The following is a 16,454-nucleotide window of genomic DNA, read 5'->3' as shown; positions in this document are numbered from 1 at the left end:
GGGTCACAGCTAGGTCACTGAATTTGTTTGTTACAAATACTTGTTATTACTTTGGTTTTGTTGGGTGTTCCATTTCCTGTACCATCTCTGTCATCCCCATGTCAGGTTTGTCACTCAAGTCATGGCCTTCCTGTGATAAGGATGCTGGGTGTGTCAGGGCTTGTGGATGACTATGACACAGGAAGTCTTAGTGACACTGAGCTTATTGTTGGGCAATAACAGCAATGGACTTGAGAAGACCATAGATCAAGGACCAGGCAGTTATTAGACCCATCAGTTTCCTGGTTGGAATCCATTCAGCTGTTGCAGGATCAACCGTTCTTCATTGCCATCTTTATCAGTGAGCGTTGGTGTCCTTAAGCCTGTATTCTTAGACTAACCAAGGATGTTTTGCCAGTCCGCAATATCAACACGTTGACTAACACTCTGACTGAGACCAGGATTCAAGACCTGTCTCTACCCTTCACTTTTGTGTCTCCACTATACAGTACCTGTCTCCCCCTTGATTCTCAGTAAAAGCCTTGAGAAAACAATAAAAATCACAGAGAATGAGTGTCCACTAAATAATGCTTTGATCTGGTGCAGCTGGGAAGCACCACACATTAATATCTTATGAAAGGTCTGCCGCAAAACAAATACACTGGTGTTGGAAATCTATTATGCTGTGCTATTTTTTTGGTTGTGTGACTTTCAATGATGCCTAGTGTGGACCAGTTGTCTGGACCTTTATCTCTGGTGCTCATGTGCTCTGTACCGCTGCAGCATAGATTCCGTTTTGGCTCAATCTCTGTTTTTGCAGTGCCTGAAAAGATGTCTTAACCATCCTTTATTTACTAACAACAAACGGATGAAACCGATTTTGGTCAAGGGATCTGTGGAATACGTTTCGAGGGTGTAATACAATATAATGTTGTATTATTACCAACCAAGGCAACATTAGACTAAGATGCTCACAGTGATTGGTATACCTAGTACTCCACCAATCAAGTTTTAATCTGATATTGGAGTAGCTTGCAAAAGTATTTGACTTTTCACATTTTGTGATGTTAAGATAATTTATATATATATATATATATATATATATATATATATATATATATATATATATATATATATATATATATAAAAGATTATATCAAATCTGTCACATAAATGTTCAAGGTTTGGGATTGTTTTACAATATATTAGATGTAGTAGCTGGAAGTAAAAAATAAATATATGACTATCTCAAGTATTTCCCTCAATTTTCACGGCAGGTTTTTTTCACTAGGTGTTAGAGAAACTGAAAGAGTGGCAGGAAGAGAGATTTTGCAAATGAGATTTATCCAGAATCAAACCACAATGCAAAAAAATAGTAGAAATAAAGTAAAAAGCAGAACCAAACTCTCTTCAACTCTCCTCAAACATGCCGCTGATGGCCATATCCACTAACCTGGTAGGTGGCTGGGGGTCGGTGACCGTGAAGTCCCAGTCTTCTTCTGCGGAGCCGTTAAACACCTTTCAGAGAGTAACCACAGAAGACCGGGTTCAGAAGGGCAGCAAAGCTCTGTGTTGATGACTGAAAGATAACTGTAATCAGGATGTGTGCACCCACTCTCTTCCCCTCTTTCTCTCTCTTCCCCTTCTTTCTATCTGCCAAATGCTACATTGTTCTATTTAACAAGCCACTCCCACTGACTCAAGTTTAATAAAATAAAAAAGTAAATATAATATTGCTTAGCAGGAGATTGTTGGGACTGTGGTGGGTGAGCTGAAGGCATCTATTAAGTTGTAAATGAAAAGAGATATATACTTGTAGATAGTGTCAGTTTAACTAAGATCATTCAACATGTTAGAGGGCTGTAAGACCAATAGAATGGTGGTAACAATAAACCTGTCTAAAGTGGGCAACACAGAGACGGAGTTCCCACGCTTTGTTTTGGAAATAGTGATGATTTAAACAAGTAGGCCTGCTGATATTTTGTATTTTGCTATCCATAACATTGGCATTTTTGCCCATTTAAGACTAATCAGTGGGTAAGTGTGTTTTTAGATGCATATGCTTTTTCAGTTCTCTAAGTGAGCTTTTCACAAGTTGCACATGGAATGTTTATGACAACATTTTTGGAATGAAATTAGATGATATGTAAATGTATTAGATTAGATTATTGAGATCCAGGTCAGTGTTGATCAGTAAAAAGAGACAACGTCCAACAGAGGAAGCTAACCCTCCATCTCTTCCAGATTCCCTAATACAGAAGTGAATTGGGACAGAACTAAAACCCCATACTTTTCCTGTGTCATTCCACCAGCTTGGTGATTAGTATAACTATATATATATAGAATACTTTTAACATTCTGTAATAAAGAGCACATGATCATCTTCATAAAATGTTTCTTGGCTTTTGTTCTCCAGCTCTGTGCTTGGATAGAGTTTCCTAGGCTTTTGTTCCAAACCTCTATGCTTTGACAGAGCTTTCCAAACCTCTGTGCCCTGATAGAGATTCCTTAGCTTTTGTTCCAAACCTCTGTGCTTTGATAGAGCTTCCTTTGCTTTTGTTCCAAACCTCTGTGCTTTGATAGAGCTTCCTTTGCTTTTGTTCCTAACCTCTGTGCTTTGATAGAGCTTCATGTGCTTTTGTTCCTAACCTCTGTGCTTTGATAGAGCTTCATATGCTTTTGTTCCTAAACTCTGTGCTTTGATAGAGCTTCCTTTGCTTTTGTTCCTAACCTCTGTGCTTTGATAGAGCTTCCTTTGCTTTTGTTCCTAACCTCTGTGCTTTGATAGAGCTTCATAGGCTTTTGTTCCTAACCTCTGTGCTTTGATAGAGCTTCATAGGCTTTTGTTCCTAAACTCTGTGCTTTGATAGAGATTCCTTTCCTTTTGTTCCTAACCTCTGTTCTTTGATAGAGCTTCCTTTCCTTTTGTTCCTAACCTCTATGCTTTGATAGAGCTTCCTTTGCTTTTGTTCCTAACCTCTGTGCTTTGATAGAGCTTCCTTTCCTTTTGTTCCTAACCTCTGTGCCCTGATAGAGCTTCCTTTCCTTTTGTTCCTAACCTCTGTGCTTTGATAGAGCTTCCTTTGCTTTTGTTCCTAACCTCTGTGCTTTGATAGAGCTTCCTTTCCTTTTGTTCCTAACCTCTGTGCTTTGATAGAGCTTCCTTTCCTTTTGTTCCTAACCTCTGTGCCCTGATAGAGCTTCCTTTCCTTTTGTTCCTAACCTCTGTGCCCTGATAGAGCTTCATGTGCTTTTGTTCCTAACCTCTGTGCCCTGATAGAGCTTTCTTTCCTTTTGTTCCTAACCTCTGTGCCCTGATAGAGCTTTCTTTCCTTTTGTTCCTAACCTCTGTGCCCTGATAGAGCTTCCTTTCCTTTTGTTCCTAACCTCTGTGCTTATTTTCATGGGCAGCTGCTCCCAGGCACTACAGGGCTGTGTCTCCAGAAGTAACTTTCTTGGGAGGGGTTCATTTTGTATCCCGCCTGGATGTCTGAGGGTTGAACATAGGGGCGTGACAGATACAAGCATTATCACTGGGCTTATATTCTACATAAAAACAAGAAACACTTGAAAAAAATTGGCAAACACTGTACATTTTTCAAAGTTTTGGTATCTACTTATAGCCCCGGTCGCCACGTAAACAAAATGATAAAATAACACTAACAATTTCGGGAGTTTTTTTCTCAGAAAATAGCCAAAAAGGATCACTCTACGTACTTTTAAACTCTGACTTGACTCATAGACGGTAAGTCTGACTTGACCTATAGACAGTAAGTCTATGAGTCCAGATCCGTCCAGTGGTCCAGTGCTGTAGACCCAGTTCTCAGATATTCTTCTGGGTCTCTGCTTACCTATCAATCACTGCTCGTTACTTTGGAATTGTGTAAGGGAGGTCTGGTCCTCCACATAGTCTGGTCCTTCACATACTCTATACTTCTTCCTTCCTACTAAGCAGGTTCAGAGGCTCATGCCCCAGTTTCTGTCACACCCATTTTGTCGTTGGGCTGCTTTAAAGATGGTACTTCCTGCCTGTTCCTGCTGGCAGAATAAACATCTGTTGGGCCTAAACCTTGACTCATAACCAAAGTCGCTTGAGTCATAACTGAGCTGTTGAATGCCAACCTTCTCTGTACATGCCAGCAGCATTGGACTTGCATGTTGGACAGTGCTGTGTTACTAATAATACCCACTAGAGGTTACTGTAGTTCTACATTTGCACTATGTTCAACCATTTGTAGAATGCCTCCTCATAAATTTCTTTAAGTATTGTATTGTTCCTTCATTCTGGTGTTTATTTGATTCATGCTTAAAGCTACAATGTATTCATTTATGAGTGTACATGCTTTGGGTCTGTTAGCCATTCACATAATAATGAAGGTGTAAATCATTTCAGTTACATTTTCATCTCCAGCTCTGTGTGTCATTCTTTGTGATTATATCATGATCAGACTTGATCAGACACTTTTAATAGACTTCACCAGCTGAAATGATTGACATAAACCTAAATAACAGGCCTTTGACAAAACCAGCATAAGCCAATCATCTTTCATAAGCCAATCACTGCAGGGGTACTCAACACTACCCTATGAGGGCTCGAGCCTGCTGCCTTTCTGTTGTAATTCGTTACTACTTGCACCCATCTGGTTTCCCTGTTCTTAAGTCCCTGATTAGTGGAAACTGGCTTTGGGGGCTAGAGTTGAGTTCCCCTGGGTTACTGTTATCCTTTGGTTGTCATTCTTTGTTGACAAATATGAGTTAGTCTGTAATTGAAATCCATCATGCTTGTTTGTGTGATTTTCACCAAATGAATGCAATACTAACGATGTACTATGTACACCAGATTCTGCAATGTGAAGTCATTACGTATCTCTGCATAAGTGTGACACCCCATTACATTAGTCCCTGTCCCATGAACCCAAACTCCGTGTCATCTTCGAGACCTTTCAGAAAAACGACGAGGTTTTCAACAGGCCACAGAAGGAGCCAAGGTGTGCAGAATGTGTATTTAACCCCATCACACCAACATGTATGTCTAGGTAAGGTATGCAATGTGTCTGTATGTGGCTACCTGCAGGACACAAGGGTGGGGGCGGTGGGCTGGGAGAGAAACACAGCCACACTTATGCCGCATTTCACTGAATAGGAAAATAGAGGCCTGGGTGAGTGAAAATAGGTGCAGTAATCTGACAGTACTGGTCTGACTGGTAGGTCCGCTGGCGTTCGACGTTACAGGTGTGGTGACAGTCACAGAAACAGATATAGGCTATAGAGAGAGGGTTAAAGGATTAAAACAAACCAGTGTGGTTGATTGCCATTGATGAGGCAGCTAGCGTTTATATTAACTGCAGTCTGACTTCCAACGCCAGGAGAAACATTAGGTCCCACAGCTTAATTTAAACTGTGACCTGGGGTGATTTGGCCATTTGGCTGCGGTGGACCAGGACACAGCCGAGGGCGGGTTGACACTGACAACGGTTGTTCCTTTGAAAACAGTAACTCGCTGCAAAGCATTTATTAAGAGAGATGGCAGAGGGCCCTAAGATTGAACTCTTCATTAAGGTAAGTGTCAATATCCAAACCTGGTTTGAATGGAAACTGGATTACAATGTTTGGAATTGTTTAAGAATGATAGGAGCCTTTTGTTACGTTCCACCATTTTGGAATGGGACAAAGTGCATTGCAAGAATGTTATAAATATTTGGTCACAGACAAAAATATGTGGATTTCTTTGTTATGAATTCAAGACAGTGAGCATGTCTTCAGCTCTGATCATTTTTTCTTTCTGATTAAATATACTGGATATTGGTATTTTATGTGTTATGTGCAGGTCAGGTAAAATGAAACCAGTTGGAATACTTTCTATTTGGCCTTATCTCCTGCTGCTGAATTTTTCTTTATTTCCTCATGTTTCAATTATCTGATTATATTAAGAGATCAAAAATTATGCTGTGTACCCCTGTCGTTCGAAATGCTGCATAACTCATTAACAATCTAATATTTTGTTTTTGTTTTTTATAATTCCAAAAGGCAGTATTGACGCAGCAGAGTAGCTTAGCGGTTATCTGATTAGTTAACCAAGAGGTACCTAGGTCGAATCCTCAGAACAAGCAAGGTGAAAGATCTGTTGCTTTGTCACTGAATAAGACACTTGACCATTATTTTTCCCAGGTTATTCCTGCAAATGTGAATGTCCATTGAAGTCATTTAACAGGCCAGAAGAAGAGCGAATGTCTCTTACTGACTGACTGACTGAGTGCCTGACTGACTAACTGACTACCACTTGTTAAATAGTGTAGTGGTTAGAGAAGCAGACTTGTGAACTATAAGTCCCGAGTTCGTGTCTCCTCGCAGGCAATGTGATGTATGCTTTGCGAATTATTCTGTATTGTTGAAAACTTTGCCGGCTAAAATCGAAACCTGAAACTGTATACGGTTATATTGCGACTGTTTCTGGCATGGAATAGTTCATCTTTAGTCTCGCTAGAAATTGCTCAATTCTTATGATTATTCCTAGGAAGTTAGTAGATACTAGTAAGCCTATTTAACACAGTCCTCAATGGAGTCTAGCAACTGCTAAAACTTGTGATGCTGTGGCATAGTGGTTAAAGACAGTGACTCTCATATAGAAGAACTACGTTCGAATCTATTGAGAGCAACAACATTAATTATTTCTGGTAGTTTCTATGATTCTCTCGTCTTTTCACTTGATGAAAAATTTAGTTATCGATAGTTATTGTATAATTACATTCATGAATGAAAAGTATGTTGTTTTGCCATGAAATAAAAAAATACATTCTTATGCCATGAAATGAAATAGCTTTGGCAGACTCGCTAGCAATTGTTAAATTCTTATGACTATTCCAGTAAGTTAGTAGATACCAGTAAAGCTTATTACTGGCTAATACGCTGTTCAAATGGCCAGTGGCAAAACAAGAGTATTTTTACAAAAAAGAATAGTAATATGTCATTTATAATAAGTAATTGTTAACCTATTACACAGTAAAAAAAAACAAAAGACCTGGCGATCAAACAGACACTTTTCTTCTGTCCCTTTCCCTTCTCATGAAAACCCAAGGCTAGTGATGATGGAGAGAGCGTGGGGAACTGTCCCTTTTGTCAGCGACTCTTCATGATCCTCTGGCTAAAGGGTGCCAACTTCACCCTTACCACAGTGGACATGAAGAGGTACGTATGTCTCCGTTCACTCCCACACCCACATTGTCTCCATAAATACGCCGAAAGCATTCATCCAAACCAGGTGTGAATCCAAGCCCTTGTCTGAACATGTCCGGAGACACACAGAGGCAATATTTAATTACTTATGGAGTGCTAAGGAAGATACAATGAATAGAGGAGTTGGTGTTCTGCTGAAGGACGTTCTGGCATTCTTCTTTCCTGCCAGAGCACCAGAAGTGCTGAAGGACCTGGCTCCGGGCTCTCAGCCACCATTTCTCATCTTCAATGAGGAGGTCCGCACCGACACTAACAAGATCGAGGAGTTCCTAGAGGAGGCACTGGCTCCCCCAAAGTGAGTGCATGATCCACATAAACTCACACACACATGCACACACACACACACACACACACACATTAGTAATGTAAATACAAATGAATAAACACATTTAATATGTCAATGAACTTTAAGTGTGTCCTCCATTGCTTCTTCTAACACAAAAGGCTGATAGCTAATGGCAGTTCCATTCCAGGTATCCAAAGCTGTGCTGCCGCTACAAGGAGTCCAACTGTGCTGGAGACGACATCTTCCACAAGTTCTCTGCTTACATCAAGAACGCTAACCCTGGACTCAATGACAGTAGGAGACGACCCTTGTTTAGTGATCACCATGCCATTCACAATTTGTATGCTATAAAAAATTTTGTAGTTACTGGTTTTTGAAGGTTGTTTTTCTCACAGTGCTGGAGAAGAAGTTTTTGAAAAGCCTGATGAAGTTGGATCAGTACTTGCTGACGCCACTCCCCAACGAGCTGGATCAAAACCCGCATGAAAACGAGTCCTCACGGCATTATCTGGATGGGAACACCCTCAGCCTAGCAGACTGTAACCTACTGCCCAAGCTCAACATTGTGAAGGTTATCAGATCATTTATTGCCTATTTTGCTAAAAGGAAAGAGGTGTTTCCTGGCCATTGCGCATCAACTGGCCTGGCCTGGGTATCTGTATAAGCACTTTGTGACAACAGCTGATGTGAAAACGATTTTATAAAATACCTTTCATTGATTGAGGTGTTTTCACTGTATTGACTGGTGTACTCAGAGTTGTAGGTATGGCAATATGGAACCATTAACTAAACAGTTAGTTTAGTGAAAATGTTTGGTTCACTCTGTAATATTCAGTCTGTGACATTTTGACTCCCCCAGGTGGTGTGTAAGAAATACCGTGACTTTGAGATTCCCAAGGCTCTCACCGGTGTGACCCGCTACCTGACCAAGGCCTACCAGCAGGACCAGTTCCGTTACACCTGCCCCAAGGATTCTGAGATACTGCTGGCCTACCAGTCAGTGGCCAAATACCTTAACAAGTAGACAATGAGAAGACAAGGGCAAAGAGGGAGGCACAGAGAGGAGTAGGAGTTAAAGAAAGAGGGTTTAAACAAGTGAAGAAGGATTAGGAGCAATGATTTGTTGATTTAAGTGTCTGTGCTCTCAAAACAAGGGAAGTCTGTCTATTGTCAGTATGGTAAAGGTTTGCGCCTTAAACTATGCTGCCTATTGAGTTTCTGTAAATATTTGGAAAGCTTGTTTTATCACCAACTGTTAAATGTATCTTTCATATTTTTTATAGTCATTTTTTCTTTTTCATTGCTTAAAATAATCTAGAAATGTGCACAATTTGTCTGACAATTTTAAAAAGCTGGATTTTCAATTCATAAGAGACAAAACACTATGTAAAATGCATAATGCGAAAAAGTAGAGGTACATTTAGTAACACTGTATTGTAAGTCAGTTGGTTTTTCATTTATCAATATTTGTAATTGTGAAATTAAGTAGGCCCAGTGAAATATATGTCTCAGCAGACTTTAATTAATAAAGTAAAATCTAATAGTAAATCTAATAAAGTTTACAAAATAATTTCACCAAATATTATTGTGGGTGCCTAGTCCCTATTTTTACAAATGTTATTCTAATTATATGGGTGAAAAACCTGTTACATTACAAATACATTGTTTTGTTTTGTTGATATTTTGTTTTGGTTCAAAATACAGTCCATAGGTACTTATTTAGTCAGTTCAGTGACATATACTTTTACCGTTACGAATAATTGTGGCAGATTCCAGAAAAGGAAAAACAGATGGAGTGGAAAAAGGAGGAGAATCTGAGATTGTGAATACCGAACCAGTCAGAGAGAAAGAGTGTCGGAGAGGACGAAATACTGGGCAAAAGCAAAAGAAAGGAGAGACGAAGAGAGACTGAATGGAAAAAGAGAATGGAAAAAATACTAGAAGATACTGAAAGAAAAGATAGAGAAGAAATAGAGAGACAGATCAAATATGAATTTAGGACAGAAGAAACAGAGGAGGATATCAATGAAAACACCACTGAAGAAAAACACAAGAGAGACCAAAGAGCCCAGAGAACATGGAAATGTTGAAATGTTAAGGTCAAAACAAGATACTACAGAAACTTGAAAAGACGTTTCAGAGGGAGAGGGAGAAGGAAACTAAAGTTTTTACCCAGGCTACTCAGGGCTGGACCAGCACATCAGGGCTCCAGACCGACTAGCTAGTTTCAAATGAACAAAGCAATGATAAATCTAACAAATTCATTTGACCAGCAGTGGTGCTTAACACCCAGATTATTTTACTATGGAGCAATGCTGTTATAATACATGCAGAATTTTCTTGCTGAAATTAGCAAGGCTCTCCCTAAAAAGACATTGTCTGGATGGCAGCATATGCTGCTCCAAGACCTGTATATATTGTTCAGCATTAATGGTGCCTTCACAGATGTGCAAGTCACCCATGCTATGTGCACTAATGCACCCCCATACCATCACGGATGCTGGCTTTTGAACTGTGCACTGATAAGAAGCTGGATGGTCCCTCTCCTCTTTAGTCCAGAGAATGCATCCATGATTCCCAAAAATATTTTCAAATTATGGACAGTTTTCCAATTCGCCACAGTCCATCTTAAATGAGCTTGGGCTCAGAGAAGGCACCTGCGTTTCTAGATCTTGTTTAAATATGGTTTCTTCTTTGTATGGAATTTTTACTTGTACTTGTGAATGCATCGACATACTGTGTTCGCTGACAATGGTATTCCTGAGCCAATGCAGTGATTTCCACTACAGAATGGTGTCTGTTTTTAATGCAGTGCCGTTTGAGGGCCTGAAGATCACTGCAATCCAATGTTGGTTTTTGGCCTTATCCCTTGCATTAGGGGTGTCGCGATATACCAGTAACGTTTGTATTAAAAACATTCAATATTGGTATCATTTTAATAATACACATATGATAATATCATATTCACTAGGCGAAAATCGTTTTTTTGGGACTATTTTACAAAAAACTCCTCTCGGTTTTTCAATAGCTTTTTCATGTGACCTATAGACAAACGGTGTATGTGCTTAACTGGACCTATACACTGGCATTGAAATCAACTTGTTAGCCCCACCAGAACCCCCAGAGATATCTGCAAATACGCACCGCTTTTGTAGCCTATTCACTAGGCGAAAATGACTCTGTATTTGTCCAAAAACCCCTCTTGGGATTAAGCCTTGTGGATATTTAGTTCATCCCTTCATCTGGTTGCATTTTCACTATACATTAAGTGTAATTGTTGTTTTTGTAGCTTTCAATTTGTATAGTAATGGTTACATACTCTTCACCTCCCTACACCTGTATTTTGAGTGTAATTTATTTGACAAAAAGAGACAAAATACATAATAAACAAAGTCAAAGATGATTGATAGCATTATTATTATTTTCCCCACATTTTCTATAGATATCGCGATAATACCATTATTGTAAGTATTGGGCTATGATAATCATGTAGTAAAAATCTGATATTGTGACAGCCCTACTTTGCAGACAGAGATTGTCTGGATTCTCAGAATTTCAATTTTACATTGAGAAATGTTATTCTTAAATTGCTGCACTATTTGCCAGAGCGGTCTTTCACAGAGTGGTGAACCCCTCCCCATCTTCACTTCTGACAAACCCACCCTCTCTGGAATGATCGTTTAATACCCAATCATGATACTGACCTGTTGCCAATGGACCTAATTAATTGTTTGATATTCCACTAGGTTTAGTTTTTAGCATTACACAACCTTTACAGTCTTTTGTTGCCTCTGTCACAACTCTTTTGAAAAGTGTTGGTGGCATCAAATTCAAAGTGGGCATTTTTCAAGAACCAATAGAGTGTCTCAATTTCAACAGTTTTTCTATTGAATAAGGGTTTAAACGATTTGCACATCATTGTATTCTGTTTTCCTTTACATTTTATGCAGCATCACAATTTTTTTGGAAATGGAGTTGTACATCTGACATTGAATGAGTAAAAACACATCTAGAAAGACATGTTTGAAGTACATTTTGTTAAAACAAATTACATGCAAAACATCTGATAAGAGTTTCTTCTCTATTGTTAAAATACATTTGACTATCACTCATGGTTACAAACATCATCACTCAAACATTTGGTTAATGTACTGTATGTATTTTGCCTACTATGTTGATATTCAAAAGTACATAATCACCACCCTAAGGCCATATATAGACTTAGGCAGGATTCACACCCACAACCTTGCTGTTGAAAGTGTGAGCCACAAAAGACCACTACATTGCTTATGTACAATACATTACTGTCAAATACAGGACATGATTGCCATAGTAGTAACCACAACTGGTAAGAATATAACCAGATAAACCAGGTGAACACTGGCAATGGAGCAGGATAGATAGGAAGTCAGAGGAGTAAATTAAACCACTGGATAGGGTCAAAATTACAAACTGAGCTGCTGTGAAAGACCACAAGTACATCTTTGTTGATATAGCAGGCTTCTACCTGGCCAAACCTCAACAGTGTCCATGCAATATCATTGGCCAATTAGAAACTGTCAGTGTGCCGGGACAACTTGGGGAAGCAAGTTCATGTGTGCAATCGTTTCCAAAGATGGGGTGGTAGGACCCCTTTTTGGGTCTTACAATGCTGGGGCGGCACATCTCATTGAGTTCCTCAATTAAATTGCATGGTTCTACCATTCAGGGGTGATTTAGGAATGGTTCTGGGCCAATCCCTCATTCCTGACCCTAGACCTGGCCCTATAATTTCCTTTTCATTTTGGAGGTGGAAGGTCTATGACAGCCATCCCCATGAGTATGTCACCCTCCTACAACTCATGGATAAACCAGGTCGTGACATCACTGGTGACCAATGTCACGTTTGGATTCGCCAGGCCAAAAGACTCTTCCTGCAGTGCATGAAAAAGGAAGATATTCAATATGACGTGCACAAGATATCATGGCCAAATGCCAAAGACTGAATTGACACACATTAATGTAATGTGTGCTAAACATTGACATTTCTTTTATTTATTTCTGATAGTATTTGTTACACCTGATTAGACAAAAAAATAAATATGTTTTGCATCAGTGATGTGTAGACGTGTGTCTTCATTGATCACACTTTTGATTATGGGATAAAAATTATGGAAATTATTTTTTGTCAGTTGTGATAGGTAATGTCCAGTTAGAGTTTTGCCTAATGTGAAAACTGTGAAATAAACTGTAACAAATTACTTCAAAGGGTCATTTTAAAACACGTGTCTTACATTGTTTGGTCTTGGGCCAACTGATTGTTACAATGACTTAACTGAAAGGATTGCAGTGTTATGTTTTGATGACTCAATGAATGTATTCTTTTGAATGCAAGATTTAATGATTTATGAGTATGATCTCTTTGGAGTATGATCTCTTGTGCTAAGAGTTTTGAAACACCACCCCATACTATTGATAATAGTACTGTGAGTGACTAAAATAAACTGTAAATAAAACAGCATTTGAGAAATCCAGTAATGTCTGTAGATTACTGAAAACTTTTGAAATTAATACTATGAAAACAAAGTAGTTAAAATAGGTGTGCAGAGTAGTTAGCTAAAGTTGATACTGAACTTTCTGGGTGGCTACCATTTATATTATTTTCCTAAGCTAGTACCTTGCTGAAAAGTGGTTCAAAGAGTTAATGGTATATCAGAATCATGTTATCTTATCCATTTTTATATATATATATATATATATATATATATATATATATATAGCAAAGGACATGTTTTACCATGAGACAGAATTTTTTTTTCATTTTGTAATCTTATGAATAGTCTGCCATTATGCTGAGAGGAAATCTTGAAGTATTCTGTAATTTTTAAAAGATATACAGCTCTGGAAAAATAGACCACTGGCCATGACAGGGTCTTGATCTGGTGGTCCTCAATCCATGCATTGTCCTGTTGGAAAAAACTATTCTCAGAGTTGGGGGACATTGTCAGATGGCTGCTGAACGTTTGTCAAGTTAAATCAATCATCCTTTTAATTCAGGTGTAGTAATGCTAAATGATAAGCTGATGTAGTAAACCAGACATTTTATGAATATATAAAAATACATAATATTTCAAGAAAAGTTTCCTGGAAGATCATTTAGGGGTTTATCAAATGCAAATTGTGGGGGAACTCCCAAATGTTCCCTTAAGAACGCCTTGAAAGGGTTCTTCAAATAACTCCTTAACGGTTTCTCAAATATAAAATATTTTGAAGAAAGCTTTCATATTGACTGTTAAGGAGGGTGCTCAATCAAAAAGTAATTTAAAGAACCATTAAAGAGACTATAAATATCATAAATATCAGTTTATATTTTCCCCTTGAAGAACTTACAGGGATTCCCACACAGTTTCAATAAAGAACCCTGAAAGGATCCTTAAGTACCCATTTCTTTTTGTGTAATATAAATATATATTATTTTGGATGATTTTCACCTGTTGCTGTTGCCATTATGGTTCCATTTATTTATTTTTATTTTTTATTTTTTAAAAGGACAATGCACAATAATTAAAAAAAATTTAATACATGAAAAACACCAGACAAATTAAGAAACTAGATACCTAATAATTAGTAGAATACAAAGATGGGCAGTACCTACTATTGATGAGTACAGTTTTGAGTGTTTTTAATAAATTTCTTGAGTTTAAATTTAAACGATAGGTAGCTGGTGCTCTCTCTGAGTTCAGAAGGGAGACAGTTCCAATAATTTGAGGCCCGTACGGAGAAGACTGTTTGGCTAAACTTACTTCGCCTATACTGTACAACACAGTCTCCCCTGGTAGCTGCCCTAGTTGCCCTACCACTGCTGTTCTTCTGTTGTACAAATTCACCCAGTGGTGGAGGTGCAAGCCCATGTAAATTTTTTAAAATGAGGCAGGCATCTAGATAATGTAAAAAACTATTAAAATTGAATAAGTTGTATTTAGTAATAATATTGCAATGGTGATGACTGATAGGTTTTCGATCTAATATTTTTAAAGTTTGCTTATAAAGAGTTTCTATTTGTTTAAGAGTTATGATGTTTGCTTGGGACTAGCTTGTGAAACAGTATGATATGTGTGAAAAAATCATGGCATGCATAAATAGTTTGGCTGCCTCTGTTGTTAGATATGGCCTAATGTGTCTGAAGTTAGCCATATTATATCTGATGGTATTAGCCACTTTTTTTACATGCTTTTTAAAAGTTAAATTAGAGTCTAGAATAATACCAAGGTATTTAAAATCGGACACTACCATGATTTCTTCTCCTTCTATAAAAACACCAGCTTGTTGTACACTTGTGGACCTCTTAGAAAAGAACATACAGACTGTTTTGGTAATGTAAAGATGTAGATCTGACATTTTTAGCCAGGTAGAAACATGCACCAGTACTTCGGTTAATTTAGTTGCAGCCTGTTGTTTGGTCTTGGTATGAAAATAAATAACGTATCATCTGCATTCATTTGTATATTAACAGATTGACAAACTGTAGGCAAGTCATTAATGTACAAGCTAAACAAGATAGGGCCCAATACTGACCCCTGGTGTACACAAATTTTACAGTCGAGGTAAAGAGAATAAGAATTACCAATATGTACGCTCTGTTTCCTATTAGTTAAATATGACTCCATCCATTTCATGTCCTCATCTGAGAAATTAAAAAAGGATAATTTTGATAAAAGTATCTAGTAATTCACAATGTCGAAAGCCTTCTTGAGGTCCAAAAACACTGCACCAACTATACCACCCTCATCTAATTTTGACTTGATGTTTTCAAGTAGGAAACAGTTTGCGGTCTCTGTAGAGTGGTTTGTGCGAAATCCAAATTGCATTGGGCGTAAAGGAGTGTGGCCCAAGTTTAGATGGTTTTTCAGCTGTTCTGCTACCCATTTTTCTGTCACCTTGGATATTACTGATAGAATACTAATGGGTCTATAATTTGACACCATTCTTTTATCACCAGACTTATAGATCAGAGATACAACTGCTGTTTTCCAAGAGCTTGGAAAAATACTTTGCCTAACTGACAGGTTGATCAGATGTGCAATTGGGTAAGCAAGTGCGTCCCTGTGTAATTTTAAAAATGCGGTATCAAAACCATCTGAATCCCTAGCTTTTGAATTTTTTAGAGAGGTTATAATTTTTATAACCTCTGATTCAGATATTTCCTTTATTTAAAAAATTGGTTTAGCTTTATCAATGGGAATAGATGGTATAGTTTCAGTCGGGATACTGTGAGCCAGCTCCCTGACTGAATTTATAAAGAAATCATTAAATATACTTGCTATCCTATCTGTATCTTGGGTCAGGATTCCATTCACTTTCAGTTCAGGTAAAGTTATGTTTTTTTCTTTATTCCTACCAATTAATTTATTAAGATTTCTCCAAATAAGTTTTCCATTTCCATGAGCTTCATTAATAGATGTGATAAAGACTTTCTTAAAATTCCTTAATACCTTATTTCGGAGAGTTGTGACTACTATATCCTGATTTTAGAGCCCTCTTTAAAGCAGAGTCTCTATCTTTCATTTGTTGCCAGAGACTATCATTTAGCCATGGTAAGGTGGTCTTTTTTCCATGATTACATTTCACCTTTCTTATGAAGGCTAATAGTCTCGGTAATAGTAGAAAAAAAGTGCTCGAGCTAATCTCAGTATTTCCGGTTAGTAGGTCCGACCAGTCAATTTGTTTTATAGCTTTTTCTAAATTAATTGTTTCATTTTTAGGATTTTTTTTCATAGAATTGTTTTCTTAAGATTGAATATACAAATTGTTTTCTATTTAGTTTCCTTACTAGCAATCTGACATTATAATCGGACAGACCACTCAGCAGATTATGTGATGTGTGATTATGTGATTTGAGAAGTGCTCACATGTTTTGTCTGTTCATGCCACAGGCAATAGCCATGTGCCCAGAGATATAAAACACCATGGAGTGTTA

The 16,454-nt window shown here is 38.0% G+C and overlaps 1 protein-coding gene across 1 annotated transcript; it reads left to right on the top strand.

Annotated features, from left to right (window-relative positions):
- The first annotated feature begins 5,225 nt into the window (after window positions 1–5,225).
- On the top strand, window positions 5,226–9,074 carry clic3 (chloride intracellular channel 3). The gene is given in 6 exon segments (NM_001303786.1): window positions 5,226–5,538; window positions 7,055–7,164; window positions 7,382–7,507; window positions 7,686–7,792; window positions 7,894–8,069; window positions 8,358–9,074. Coding segments are annotated over 6 exon segments (720 nt in total). The 5' UTR covers window positions 5,226–5,502; the 3' UTR covers window positions 8,523–9,074.
- The last annotated feature ends 7,380 nt before the right edge of the window (window positions 9,075–16,454 follow it).

The sequence above is a fragment of the Esox lucius genome, chromosome 14 (genome assembly GCF_011004845.1).
Source record: "Esox lucius isolate fEsoLuc1 chromosome 14, fEsoLuc1.pri, whole genome shotgun sequence".
NCBI lineage: Eukaryota > Metazoa > Chordata > Actinopteri > Esociformes > Esocidae > Esox > Esox lucius.
This window is presented reverse-complemented; position numbering and strand designations above follow the sequence as displayed.